A 14,837-nucleotide genomic window follows, 5' to 3' on the forward strand; every position below is an offset into this window, starting at 1 on the left:
TTATATATTGTATCTGAATGCTACTGCTTCCCTAGTGCTATCTTCTGCCTGGATTTGCATATATTGGATTTTGCACATCAGACTGGAATACTTTGCAAGCTGTTCTGGTAGCCCTCAGCTGCATAATATCCATGATGTCTGAAGACCAAGTATTTTGCATTCCTGGATGATTCAGGTGATCTCCCCATTCTGACCTCAAGGTACCTGTCATCAAGATCATTGTCATCACAGAAAAAAGGAACAGCATCTTTTCTCCATCCTTCTTGGACCCAACTACTAAATGAGTTCTTCAAGGGGTATCTAGGGACCCAACTGTAAATGCACATCATAAATCAAATATTGTAAATGGCACCATAGATATACCTTTTAACACAGGGCCTGAATATTTAAGTATTGCAGACAGTGAATAATGACTGTGAGCTCATTTACCACAAACCAAACATATCAGAACTGCCAAACTGCAACACAGGATGTCCAAAAGAAAATTTGCTGCAGTTACCCAACAATCCTAGTTGAGGTAACACGGAAAGAATGTAAGTCTTTATTAGCCTCCTTTCAGGATTTAATCAGCAATTCATCTACATTTAAACAAACACAAATTTCCACTCAATTTAAACATTCTGCTACTCTTTCCAGGAAATTAGTGAAAACTCTCAACAAAACAGGGTTTAAACGAAAAAGGCCTCTTGTGAATTTTAAGTATGCTTGGAGGTCCAGGTAGGTGGATATGCAAAAGTACATATTTTAATGGCTAAAGGCAGAAAGCAGACTCAGGTACAGAGAAAAAATTACATAAACAAAGCTTACAATTTTAAATCTGAGATGAACTACATTCTTATGTTTCCTTAAATTTGTATTATGATTAGACTATTGCTATTTAAAATGAGAAAATTCTGTAAAAAATAAAGGAAATTATTTTAAATGAAAGAACAGGTTACCTCTTTAAATAGGTGAGTGTTGTGAAAACATAAAGGAGGAAGGAAACAGAAGCTGAGCACAGTAATCCAATTCTGACAGACTAATAGATAATGATCTGTAACATCCATCTCTTAGGCAGGAAAGACCCCTGAGATACTCGTCAAAAAGATCAAGGTGGAGTATGACCAATTAACCACAACCCTTGGAGTCCCGCCCCATTATGTAGCCAGTTTTCTACCTATATAGTTGTCCATCCATTCAGAATGAAACATTCTAACTCTGATACGTGAGTATTGTGGGACACAGTGTGGAAACCTTGCCAATGTCAAGGTAAATTGTGTTCCTCCCCGTGTCCACAAATCTAGCTGTTTTATCACAGAAGGCAAAAATATTGGTCAGGGATGGTTTAGCTTTTGTTAATCCATGTTGGCTGTTCTCAATTACCTTCTCTTTCCTTTGGCCAGAAATGTGTTCCAAAAGGACTTACTACATGGCTTTCCAAGAGACAGAAGAAAAGCTGACCAGCTTATAGTTCTCTGTCTTTTCTTTTGTACTATTTTGAAGATGAGGTATTATGGATTTGTATAGGACAAGTTATCTCAAGGAATCCTTAACTCAGTCCTCATCTACTGCAAGGAGTTATCTTCCTTGAACCGTTTCACTAAAGACAGGGGCTTGAGAAACCTTGTGAAGACCCAGGCAAAACAGGCACTGAGCACTTCAGTCTTATCTGTCACTAAATCATCTGTCCCGTTCAGCAACAGGGTGCATTTTCCTTGGTCACCCTTTTACTACTAATGAACTGTTAAAAGTTTTTGTTGCCCCTGATATGTCTTCCAAGTCTCATTTCCACTTGAGTGTTGGCCTTCCTGAATACATTCCTTATACGCTCAAGCAATGTTTCTAAATTCCTTCTTTCTAGCCTGCTTCTACTTCCACATTCTGTGTACTCTCTTTTTTGCACCAGAGCTCTACTAGAATTTCCTTGGTTGGCCAAACCAGTCTCTTGATACATCTACTTTTTTTCCTATTCTTGTGCTTGGATGATGCTGTACTTAAAAGCCTGACAGCTTTTCAGAGCTGCCTTGACCTCCACATCTGTCTCCCATGGGATCCTGCTTATTTGTTTCCTGAATATGCTACAATCTGCACTCAGGAAGTCTCCACTCTGCTACCCTCTATCCTCATATCCCTCAGGATCTTGAACTTCATTATTTCATGGTAACTACAGCCAAAGATGCCATTAATTACCACATCCAAAACCAATTTTTGTCTGCTACTGTATAGCAGATCCAGCTCTAAGTCATTCTTAGTTTGCTCATCAACTATCAAGAATTCATCCCCAGCACCCCCCAGAAATCTTAACTGCATGCATCCCACCTTATTACACTTCCAGAGGATGTCAGGAAGGTTAAAGATCCCCATGAGAACGAGGGTTTGTGATCCAGATACTTCCTCAAATTATTTCAAGAATTCTTCTTTCTTTGCCTCAGCCTGAATGGGTGGTCTGTAACAAACCCACCATGACATCACCCTTACTGGACTCTCCTCTAATCTTGTACTGCAAGTTATCAACCAGACTGTCATCCATCCCACTGAAGAGCTCCATATATCTGAGCTGCTCCTTCACAGAGAAGGCAACACTCCCTCCTTGCCTTCTCTGCCTATCTTCCCTGAAGAACTTGTATCTGTCCATCACAGCACTTCTGCCATCCGGTGCAGGCTGTCCCACCAAATCTCATTCATTCCAGTGATGTCAGAGTTTTGTGATTCCTTGTGAAGTAATCTCTAGTGCTAGCTTCCCAAGCTGTATGCATTTGTGTACATATTTACTTGAGGCAGGTGCTCCTATCTTATCTCTTGTTCTTGTCACGCTGTACCCTTTTCTGTTGACCTCATCCAGCACCACTCCGCTTAAATGTAGGTTTTAATGTCCCTCCCACATCATTCTTAAAGAACTCTTTTCATGTGCTCTTTTACAGCCAATATTGCAGATACATCCAGCTCTTAAATTAAGAAGCCTACTTATGTGTACACCTTAATGGAAATCTGAAATCCTAATTAAGCTGCTATCAGTGAAGCTCTTGACATGTGTGATACCCTCAACTTCAAATATTCATAGTGTGAGACTGATTATAAAGAAGCATAAAGTTCAAGATCATAACCAGGATGTCTTTCCTGTCAGGAAGTGTAGTGACAGGACAAGGGGTAATGGTTTTAAATTGGAAGAGGGGAGATTTGGATTAGATATTAGGCAGAAATTCTTTACTGTGAGGGTGGTGAGACACTGAAACAGGTTGCCCAGGGAAGTTGTGGATGCCCCATCCCTGGAAGTGTTCAAGGCCAGGCTGGATGGGGCTTTGAGCAACCTGCTCTAGTGGGAGGTGTCCCTGCCCATGGTGGGGGGGTTGGAACTCCATGATCTTTAAGGTCCCTTCCAACTCCAACTGTTTTATGATCCTATAATCTTTCAGGTATTTTATAGATGGTGTTATTCTACAATTCCACATTAAATATCTTTGCCTATGTTTTCCTTGAAAGTATTACTTTAAATCTACAGTCAGATACTCTTGTTACATCAAAAACTGTAATAACAGTTCCTGTTTTTAGAGAGCTGTGTCAGACTGTTTGTACACTGAATTCTACAAATATGTGTCATTCAAACCTTTCTAACAAAACATTATCTAAACCAAGAAAAAGGGAAACAAACACAGCAAATCAACTGATTTAAAATGAAAATGCAATTTATTTAAGTGACAGGAATATAGATGTTATATTTTTTAACTGCAACTAAACTGACACATTTTGTTTCAGAACATTTCTAATAAAGGCAAAGATCAGAAAGGCACTCAAATTATTTCAAACAGAAACAACAAAAGTGTGGTACTCAGAAAATCACCTTATAGCATCCATATATTAAAACAGACAAACATCTAACTGAAGATATTGAAAACTATGATCCTCTGCATTACATCTAAACCTGTTCCTCCATGCTGAAAAGAAAAAGCTTTCTTAAAACTGTTGATTAATTACACAGGTCTCTCAAAATCTTACCCGGAAAGTCCTTAAAAATATTCTTAGCCTTCATTTTGCTTTTAATAATTTAAAATTCAATCATTATTGCACAGCGATTATATGCAATTTTACATCCCATTAACCCTGCTTTGTTTTAATTATAAAGATCTTTTGTTAGATTCCTTTAAATGATCCAGTTTATAATTTCAGGTTATCCTAGGGAGCACTTTAATTCAGCTGCACATTCATCAACTGTTTATGTCCTGTTAATTGTTGACAACTGCACAATTGCATTCTCTAGCTATGATTGATGAATTGCATTCACAAGTTTAGCTATTAAGCAGAATAAATATTTATAACAATTTCCAGTTAAAGGATTGTTATCTTTATACCCAAAAGGATAAATTAAAAATGGATGGGCTGATTGCAAACAGCGTTCTAGTAAGGCACATACACTTGTTCTAAAACACTTTTTTGGCAAAAGTATATGGAGGAACATGTGTCTAAGGGCAGTTTCATCAGAAATTCCTTTGATTGGATTTAAGCAGCAGTTTTTGAATACAACTTCTTTTTGAAAAGTTATTGTTAGAGGAGAGTAGAGGGTCCACTGATATGTGAATACCTGACTACTAAAAATATATGGATTTAGGATTTGTTCAGAATGAGCATTTTTATCAATAGTGAGCATGTAGTAATATCTGAATCCACTTGCCTGCTTGAGAAAATAAAAAGGGTCAAAACAGGATTCTATATTACTATCTGAGAAAATAAACTTACTATAATTAAATCTATTACCATGTAATATTTATTGTATAGTGTGCAGTACACGATCCACCCAGGTGAGCCCTATTATGGTGCAAACTCATATTGCTGCTGCATAGCAAGAAGAATTTCCAAGGAAAGGACTACATTTCCAACTGCTATATTGCAGTGTAACTTTGTGTGCATTCAGAGAATTTACACCAACCAAAAACTGGGTATTAAGCTACATGCTTCTGTTTTCCAGATACTAATGTTCCTATATTTGTATCTCTGATGTGTTCTAATCTTCCTTTTAAATGAATGCATGATTTAACCACTGAAGTATCAGCTAGACAAAAAATGTCCTATGATAAAGAGAAGATTTGATACTACAGTATTGGAAATGACATACTATTGGTGAAAAAATGAAACCATGTATAAAATGACAATATCACTTCAACAAGCATACTGCTATATTATTATTTTTTTTTCAGCTGCACATATCCAGACATCTAGATTCAAAAAGATTTAATGTACTGGCCAATACAGGTCACACATGAGAGGGTCCGTTTGTCTTTGGCATTCCACTACCAGGAAGGCCAAAGAGTCCCCCTGTGCTGGCCGGAAGTACTGACAACCATTGTACAGAATACAGCATTAAAATTACTTGAGGATTGATAATAAAGTATCTTAACAACTTGCAAAAGCAAGAGAGCTCTTATAAACACAACGTCCTGTGTATTTTACAGAACTCAAATTGGACCAGAAATTCTAGATAGAATAATTCCTCATGAACTGATAGTATAGAGAAGTGCATCTGTACAATGAATGTTGTGCTCCTAAAACAGATGGAGCAGCAGATGGGTTTACAGATTGGGCTCCCCGGACTGCCTGGGTAAAACAACCTTGCTGCTCTGGAAAATGGTGGTTCAGTTCTCAAATAAACCCAAATCTATATACAGTTCATGGGAGCTCTATTCCCCTCTGTCAATAAACAAAATTTTCAGAATTTACACATTTTCAAATTAAATATTTACTATACAAAGTATCTATACCATAAGCCTCTTAATTAAAATGGCCTTTTCACAATCTTTTTGGAACAGATGGTGAGGAAGTATTATCACCCAATGGAATAAATGCAAAATGACTACTTGTTCAAAAGCTTTAAAATTAATTACCTTCCTTCATTGATGAGCTCAATAAATGCAAGTCCTGCATTCTTCTGAATAGAATTTTGCCATTCCTAAGAAGATAAAATATAACATGATCAAAACCCAAGGATTTTAAACCACATTTCTGAAGCTGACCCTAATGACTTCCTAAAGAGCATGAATTTAGGCTGAGCTTAATTTAATGCTTTTCTTTTTTCTTTTTTCCCCAAAGAAGAATGACCTGGTCATTTAAAAACTGTAATTCATTCTGATTTTCAAATAAATTTTAGGTGGTCATGTTTTCAGCTTCACCCTAAAGCAAGCTTTAGTTTCCTTGTCCAGAGAACATGAAAACACATCTTGTTTCTCCAACTCATACAGTTGCCCAATGAACATATTAAGTGCAACAAAGTACAGCAGCAGTAGTTTCTTCACTTTGCTTCACTGTTACCCCTTGTACACTTTATCATATAAGGCAGGCAATAATCTGTATACCATCCATCCCTCCTTGAGCTTGGTCTTTGTTTCTTCCCCGTTATAAGTGAAAACAAAACCAGTTGCTAATAACAAACTTTTTTTTTTTTTTTTTTTTTTTTTAAATTCTTTTACTATTAACATGGATTTACAAGATAAACTTTTGAAACTGATTTAAACCACTTAACAGACATTAAAAGATAACAGCTTTTACTTCACGTACTACTAAGTTAAAGAGAAAATTCTCAATACATTACAAACAACTTTTTGCCATACAATCTAGTGCCTCTAACACACGAACAGATTTTTACTGCTTGAGATGTACAAAGATGGAGATACCTCTCGAGCAAGTAAAGGTTACTTTATTTTGGGATAATACCTTAAAACTTTTTTTTAAGAGTAGTAAACATTTATAACATATACGTGTTATAAACAAGAATGGGTAGAGAGAGTTATAGTTACAGAACTATTCTACTTTACATTTCCTTTTTTCTAGAACTAAAAATCAGGCAGAAATCTCAATATAGGCAAAAAAGATAGCTTTGCACAGATAAGAAAATTTTCTCAAAGAACAGGTGTGAAAACTAGTCATTAATCAGCAAGGTGTTTCTAACTGATCTTATGAAAATTCACAGATTTGACCAAGTCACGCATCTTAAAAAAGAAAGCCCTATAGCAATAATCTTGCACTCATGGTTGGTTTTATAAGAGGCAAGCTACTAAAGTATCCAAATAATGAACATACTCTTAACCTATTACTAAGCAGGTAAGTCCTGATTAGGGAAGATGGAGTGTCAGCACTCAAGCCTCTAACTTGTGGGCTGGAAAGCCATTGTAACAGGTCCTTTCTTCAGTGCTGTTGCTTGTGTTCTTTTCCAAATCCAGTAACTGAAACAAGCCTAATGATCTAATTTTTGGAAGCAATTAAATCACCTTGGTATAAGTCACTCTGAGCAACTAAGAAGGAAAGGATTCAATTGCCTAAATATAAACATCTAGTGCCATTTTAAGGAACAACAGTCTGGGTTAGAGATAGTATTTGAGGTGTAGCATTTTATTTTATTTTTTTAATCAGAGCCTTTTATTGAACGCTATAAAAACTCCTATCAGCATTTTCTTTTGAGATGCTTTTCTGCACCACAGCTGATATGACTCTGCAGTCAGGAAAGCAGAACTGGTGCAACTACAATTAAAAAGACAGCTAGAAGAAAGCAGGTTAATTAAAATTTTAAAGAGAGACAGAAGGTCTACCTGTGTTTGAAAAAGACCAAGAGATTCTTGAAAGTCCTTTGTCAGATCCTCTGGCTTAGTGCAAATGTCTCAGACACCCCAGGACACCCAAAATTACTATGTGGATTTTAGGTGAGATATCTTAAGATACCTAAAAAGCCATTAGATAACTATGTGGAAGCAAACAAATATCTTCTTGGAAAATCTCATTAGTTTATCCAAAGTAATTCTTCATGACAAAAATGCATTAAACCTGTCAAACTATAGACCAAAAACTAGTGGAAAACATAATGATGCAGAACGAGAAAGAAACCAGGATTCATGGTTCATGCTTTGCTTCACTACAAACTTACTACTACAAACTTCACTACAAGCTCCCAACCCTCCATTAATCTACAAATAAGGGAATAATTATAACTATTATAATTTCCTCTCAGTTTTAGGCATAATTTAATATAACAGATTCATGATCCTGAGAGGTGAACTATACTTATGAAGAGACCTGGTTTTCTTTTTTTTCAGTTTAATTTAAAAAGACCCAAAGAATAAACTGAAATACTCAGAAATGCCAGCATTACAGTTGCCTTTACAAGGCTGTTCAGATTGCTGCATGCACTTTAAGAACTGGATTAAGATGTGGAGTTATAAGCTCAAAAAATGTGCAGCAATTTTGTTTACATTATCTTAGATTCCATAGAAAATCCTTCTCACCCTTGAGACGCAAGAAGCAGAAAGATAAACAATAGATGTAATGGATGTAGTGACAGTGGTTGGAAAATTTATGCTATAGGCAAGTCGAATCATAACAGAGACATTTGGCTATTAGCGGCTAAGTGCTTGAATGACCACAACACATATCAGGTGGTTTTGGTGTAGTTCATATCCTGAATCTTCTGGGCCTTTAAAACAAGAGCTGGGGGAGATTTTTCTGTGCCTCACAAATGCTGATGCCAATCACATGCTGAAGTCACAGAAGACTTCAACAAAATCATGTACCGGAGAATTTCTTCCATACAAGAAAGATGCATTGACCTTTCTTCCCTTGGGGCTCCTGCTTGACAGAGCAGCGGGGAGGACTATCACTGCCAGCAGTGCACCTCCCAGAACAAGGTCTGGTGTAGAAGACTTGGGGATAGAGGTGCATTTAGAGCCTGTCTAATACAGACAGTGTTCGAGAAGGATGACACCACTTTTTTGGTACTAAAACCAGGATGAAGATATCAAATTTCATTTTTAACTTCAATCATGTTAAAAGAAATTTAAAAAATTTTCTTCATACACATTAATTAAAAATTATAGGGGGGGTTGGAACTAGATGATCTCTAAGGGCCCTTCCAACTCTAACCATTCTATGATTCTATGACAACTTTAGACGTTCAGTTCAATTACTGTCCACTGTGGCTATGTTCTAAATATTTTATGTTATACATAACATTCTTCTATTGAAGACATCAAAAAATGTACAAAATGATTAGCTATTGATAATCGCTGCCCCCCTGCTCCCCTAATTTGTCCTTTCTCCTCTATTCTATCATTGTTTGAAAAGCATCCTTACACGTTCCATGACAGAAGGTTCAGACTGAACTGGTTATGAAACTGTCCATGCAGAGGAGGACAGGAGATGAATAAAACTGGGATAAGAGTTGAAGGCTAAAACTTCTAAATAACGAACCATAACACAGTACAAATATTACTTGAAATGTATTTGTTTGGTTTTTTTCTTTCAAAATAAGATGTATATTTTCTTAATCTCTGATATTCTTATAATTTGTATTTTTAAGTGTCTTTTCCTAGTCCTATTTCTTGAAAATTCTCCAATGCCCAGTACATTAAAAAAAAAAAAAAAAAAAAGAGGCAAGATAGTATTAACAAATTTAGCAACATGTTAAATTGATACCACAAAATTTGCACAGGTAAAAAATAATAATGATGAAGCAAAAAAGGAACAGCTAGGCTTGGTACACTAAGAATTTTTTTTTTTAGTTTATATTATACTTATTTCTAAATCAACCTTTGCTCACAATAATTCAAAAGTTTTTATTGATGATGATTACAAAATTTCTTAAAAAAATATCTTGTGATAGTATTAAAAATTAAATAATGAATCTGACCTAATATCTTTATAAAAACAAGGAATAGTGATTCTCAGAGTTTCCATAATTTACCTGAGAGCTCTCATTCTTTCCAATTTCTGCAAGGAAGTCTAAAATTGTATCACAAATTACAAGTTTCTCAACAAACTGTAGTTACTGAATGGACAGATAACTGCCATAGTAATCACCTTACAATTCTTCTTCCACTACAGACCTCTGTAAGAGGTCTTACTGGGGTCAGTCTCTTCTCCCAGGTCACAGGCAATAGGACAAGAGGAAATGGCCTTGAGTTGCAACAGGGGAGGTTCAGATTGGATATTAGGAAAATTTTTTACACTGGAAGGGTTATTAAGCATTGGAATGGGCTGCCCAGGAAAGTGGCTGAGGCACCATCCCTGGAGGTATTAAAAAGATGGGTTGACATAGCGCTTGGAAACATGGTTTAGTGATGATTGGACTAGATGATCTTAAAGGTCCCTTCCAACCTAGACAATACCATGATTCTGATTCTACAGGTACCACTGTCTCAATCAGTTGTAGCTTCTTTGGAGATCTCTCTTCTCTACACCTTAAACTAATCTGAGCATTTTTTTTTTTCATTTTTGTCAAATTGAATATTTATTGAATTTTCTAGTCTAAGGTATCAATAACTCAGTTGATATCTCAATTCTTCAGTCACAGTATGTTAACCATAACTTCTTGAGACAGATAATATTCTGTTATTCTGACTCTCTTCTTTCTAGACCCCTGAATATTTTGGAGAAAAGTCTTGTACAGAACTGAACAGGTGCTACCTTTCATCAGGATAAGGAAGAGGAAATTTTATTAAAATGCATTTGCAATTCACAACATGCATGTAATTTAGGTTAGGTTTGAATTCCATGTTGTGAAGTTACCCTCTAAAATCATGGATAACTTTCTTTACTTTTTAAGAGGAAGGATTCAAGGAAAATATTACAAGATGGAAGGAAATGTTTCTTCATGGCAGAAAACCACGCCCATTAAAAGTAGATAAAACCAGTAAAACCAACTGATTTCAAGGTACAGTCTCATAAATTTCTGATCAGATTGCTCATAAAATTTAGAGAAGATTATACAGGTTTTAAGATCACTGTCCCTACCATTCCTAGAAGAATTGGGCTAAAGGTATTGGAGTCTTAAAACCTTCCATTATTGCTTGGAATGAGAATCAGATCTAAGAATTCCAATTTTACTGCCTTTATCCTTTTCTCACACTCACATATATACTGCTGATAGATGATAAATAAAATGTGGTTTTGGTCTACTCCTTAAAGCAAATTTGGGATCAATTTTAGGATTTTACTATAGGTCATCCATTTTAAAGGTGACTATTTCCCACAATAAGGAAGTTGCAGAATGACTGACGACATCCTCCTGGAATAAAAATCTGCAAGTATTGGAATACACTGGGCTTCTAGCCAAATCACAGAAAGGAAAAGAATGTCAACCTTTCACAACGCTATTTATGTGGATATGACTTTCACAATGCAGCAAAGGTAATAGGAAGTTTCAGATTTCACTTTCACAAGACTAAAGCCTCATTTTTTCCTTTATTTTCTTGAACTGGAGTAATATGTTAATTTTTCGCTTTCTTAGAAGCACACAGACCCATTGCCCTTCTGATCACCTGTGGTAATTGCACGATTTGTCTTGGAAATGAAGTCAAACATTCCCAGAGGAACATTTCATTGGTATCTTAGGAGAAAAAAAATAAAAATCCACAATTGCAAAAAAATTTATGTCTTCCAAACAAAACGGAGGAAATAGCCAATTTTATTTAGATGATACAATATTAACCTTAATCACCTTGCAGAAATTCTGCATATCTTATAATGCAGACAGCAGATATGTGCTAGAAGATACACACATCTTCATAACTTCTAGAGCTTCCTTCCTGACTGGAAAAATAGTTCTATATTTAAGAGACACTAAAAATATTATTAACAACATGTGTTGCTACGTATGGCTACAAATCCTAAAAGCCAGTCCACTTATTATTCAACCAGTCTTTGATATTAGAGGTGAATAACTAATTTGAAGTCTTCCAAAAAGCACCAGAAGACTTTTTGATGAATAGAAAACTATTCCTCACATTGCCTCCATTATATATATATAATGAAACCCTCTAAAACTATGGTATATTTATTAATAATGATGGCCTCCAATAATGAGCTTTTGCACCCTTTCTCAGCCTTGTAAGAAATACCAGCTGACTCTTCCCAGCTTTCTCAGTGTTTTCTTCTGATCTAAGATCCTTCTCAGTTGTAGGCAACAGGGAAGGCACCTTGCCAGATTAAGATATGGGGAAAGTAATTCTTAAGGTTTTTCTGATCCTGTCTATTTTGGCATGAATCTAGAAGTTCAGATCAGCATCTCACTGATGTGTAATAAATGTAGTCCTTGACATTTTTTGACAAAAATACTCTGACAAGGACAGGCAAGCGAAAGGACCACAAGATCCATGATGACTCTGGGATAAGAAAGATCTTGAAGAAGAGAGTCTGCTTATTACTAAAGGCAAAACACAGAAGTAGTTTTCTAAGTGGATCTTGAAGGACATCTCATAGAATAATCAGGAAAGTAAAATTGCTCAACAAGTAGGAAAGAATACACCGATGGTTTCCATTTGAAAGTTAGATTATCAGAAGCAGATGGCCATGAGTTGAAGACTAAGATTGGGCTGAATACATTCCACACATGGACAAGGAATTAATGCAAGAAAATTCTCTGACACCCCTTTAGCATAAAAATCCCCTCTAGATAATGCAAAGTGATAGTCTTTTGGGAAACTTACAGAATTCTATAAAGCAACTGAGAAACACTGCGGGGGAGGGGGAGAAATAGAAAACACAAAACATTGCCCAACCCCCCTCCACTTAATTTCTAGAGCAAAAAAATATAAAGGAATAAGTTTTCTACTTCCCCTGTAGCTTGTAGTGGAGTTCATTTCTGGTTTTGGAAGTTACACTACCTGTGCATAAAAACCTGCTTGGGCATAGGCTATGTTCTGGACTCTGAAGAGCCCCAAATCAACATCAGAATATAAGTACATTTAATCTGTTTGATAATCTATTTGATAATGGATAAGGACACAGCAGAAATATCGTTTCTCTCTTGATGGACCTTTGTATAGCCCAAATAGCATGACAATATTAGAGAAAGTACTCGCTTCAGCTAGAAAGACTTTATTTATTGAACTTAAACTTCATTCTGTGATAAAAAGTGAAGTTACAACCCTCAGTTTGGAGCTACATGACTGATATTTTCATACACCTTTCTGGCCCTTTGTCCAGTGTATGACAATCTGTGGGATTTTTTTTCAATTTTTTTTCTCCCATCAAATGCCAAAATTCCATTCTCTTTCTTGACTGCCACAGGGGGAGTCTTTCTTTCCTACAGCCCCTGCCACCTTACCTGCCACCTGCTAGGAGCTATTGCTTTCATGGCTACTCTAGAAGTATAATCAATTAAATATTACTATTTTATCCAGAGTTTTATTTTGATGTAACTGTTTCCATGTATTGGTGAAATGGAATATGGAACTTAGCATGGAGAAAATATGATACCTATGGCAGTGTGATTCAGGCCAGAGTGAAGCATAAGCTGAACATTGAAACTGCAGCCTAAGAGTATGGTTCCATTAGAGGCAGAGATCTGAATTTACAGCTTTCTGCCATGAAAACACAAGTGGCAATTTCTCTCTTTTCCTCTGTGCTCCCAGATTGCAATCCTGAATTCTTCTGTTTGAGTAGTTCTGGTGGTTTTTGAACTAGGGTGTCAGCCAGCTTAACCCACTAAACCAGGAAAGAAACGCCTGACCAGTTTTCAGGTGTGTTTGTGTCTTATGAATATCAGCACTGGTACAAAAATGGGGTTAGCAGAGAAGAAACTGCAGGACAGAAACCATGAAGCAAATCCAAAATTTTGTTAGAATAACTGTTTTCAAGATATGCTGGAAAAGTGGATTACTGAAACAATGAGTTTCTGTATGTTTGCATGTGTGTTTCTAGGTTTCCTTCCCTTCCACACCTAATGTTAATTCAGATTTTTGCAGTGATATGATATGCAGCACTGTCTCCTCGTAGTCACACTGGTAGAAATATAGAGAAGGTGGATAATCCAATAGGACAAATAGAAAAATATGGCCAAAGGGAAAACATCCGACTTTATTCACAATTATGAAAAAAGAGATTGAAAAGTTACACCTCCACGGGGATTTGCATAACCAACCTTAATTTTACCATCAAAGTTATGTCAGACTTAATTGCCCAAGTTGATCAAGTTGCAGGTTCTTTGTTCTTTTCAGCCTTCCTACTGCAGTTGGTGCCAAAAAGGCAAACGGCAAACACTTTTGTTAGTGTGCTACCACTCACAGCTACTCTGAAAGAGCTATCACTTAGACAAAAAGCAAGGAGTATAAGAACTCTAGAAATACCTTTGGAGGGAATAAATAAGGACCAATAAGCATAATTAAAGTTGAATCTAATACTGGCAGCAGGAGTAAAAACATACAAACTTATTACAAATAAATCTATAATGAAAATCAAAAGGTTTCAAATAATAACATTAAAACATAAAATAGACATACAAACAGTATAGTACAGAAATAAAGCTAACTGTCCTAAGAAGGAGCCTTAATTCTGATTTACACGTTTCTAGAAAGCCTTGAATAGAGTATGTTTAGCATCAAGAAGTGTGGATTATGTTTCTGTTATATGAACCCCACATTTCAGGGCATCATCTGGGACCAGAAAAGGACTTCTTTTTTTCTGCTTGTTTTCTGTATTGGGCAGCTGCCATTTCTGAAGCCCAAGAGCTATCCCATACTTTCAGGCAGAATGCACATTTAGATGTGCTAGTGCATACTGAAAACTCTCCAGTGCCTGGTTGGCAGGTCTTCCTATATTCTCAGAGCTAAACCTATCGCCAAATTTACTCAGTGAGAATTTCCTTCAAATTTGCACTGGTAAGTCACATCTTTCTTGGTGGAGGTGGGTGGGTTAGTTGGTTGATTGGTTGGTTTTTCTACCTGTCCTTGGAGTGGGATTAATTTCTTGATATTGTTTAAAAATTTTTTCTTGCAAGGTAGAACAAGAGGCAATGCACTCATTTGCCTCCCCTCTCCCACGTTGTGCTCCTGTGGTGGTGTGCTCTCCCTGGTTTGCCCCCCCCCCCCCCTCCGCACTCTTTCGGC

General features: G+C 36.4%; 1 protein-coding gene across 9 annotated transcripts in view; it reads right to left on the reverse strand.

Annotated features, from left to right (window-relative positions):
• NBEA (neurobeachin) overlaps positions 1-14,837 on the reverse strand; it is a 506,029-nt gene that overhangs the window by 249,376 nt on the left and 241,816 nt on the right. For all 9 annotated transcript variants that reach the window (XM_014965903.1, XM_014965897.1, XM_014965904.1 and 6 more), the window contains one exon: positions 5,853-5,917. In XM_014965903.1, the coding sequence (XP_014821389.1) occupies positions 5,853-5,917 (65 nt within the window). The remainder of the gene's footprint in view (positions 1-5,852; positions 5,918-14,837) is intronic.

This window comes from Calidris pugnax, unplaced genomic scaffold, assembly GCF_001431845.1.
Source record: "Calidris pugnax isolate Ruff unplaced genomic scaffold, ASM143184v1 scaffold20, whole genome shotgun sequence".
In the NCBI taxonomy this organism is placed as follows: Eukaryota; Metazoa; Chordata; class Aves; order Charadriiformes; family Scolopacidae; genus Calidris; species Calidris pugnax.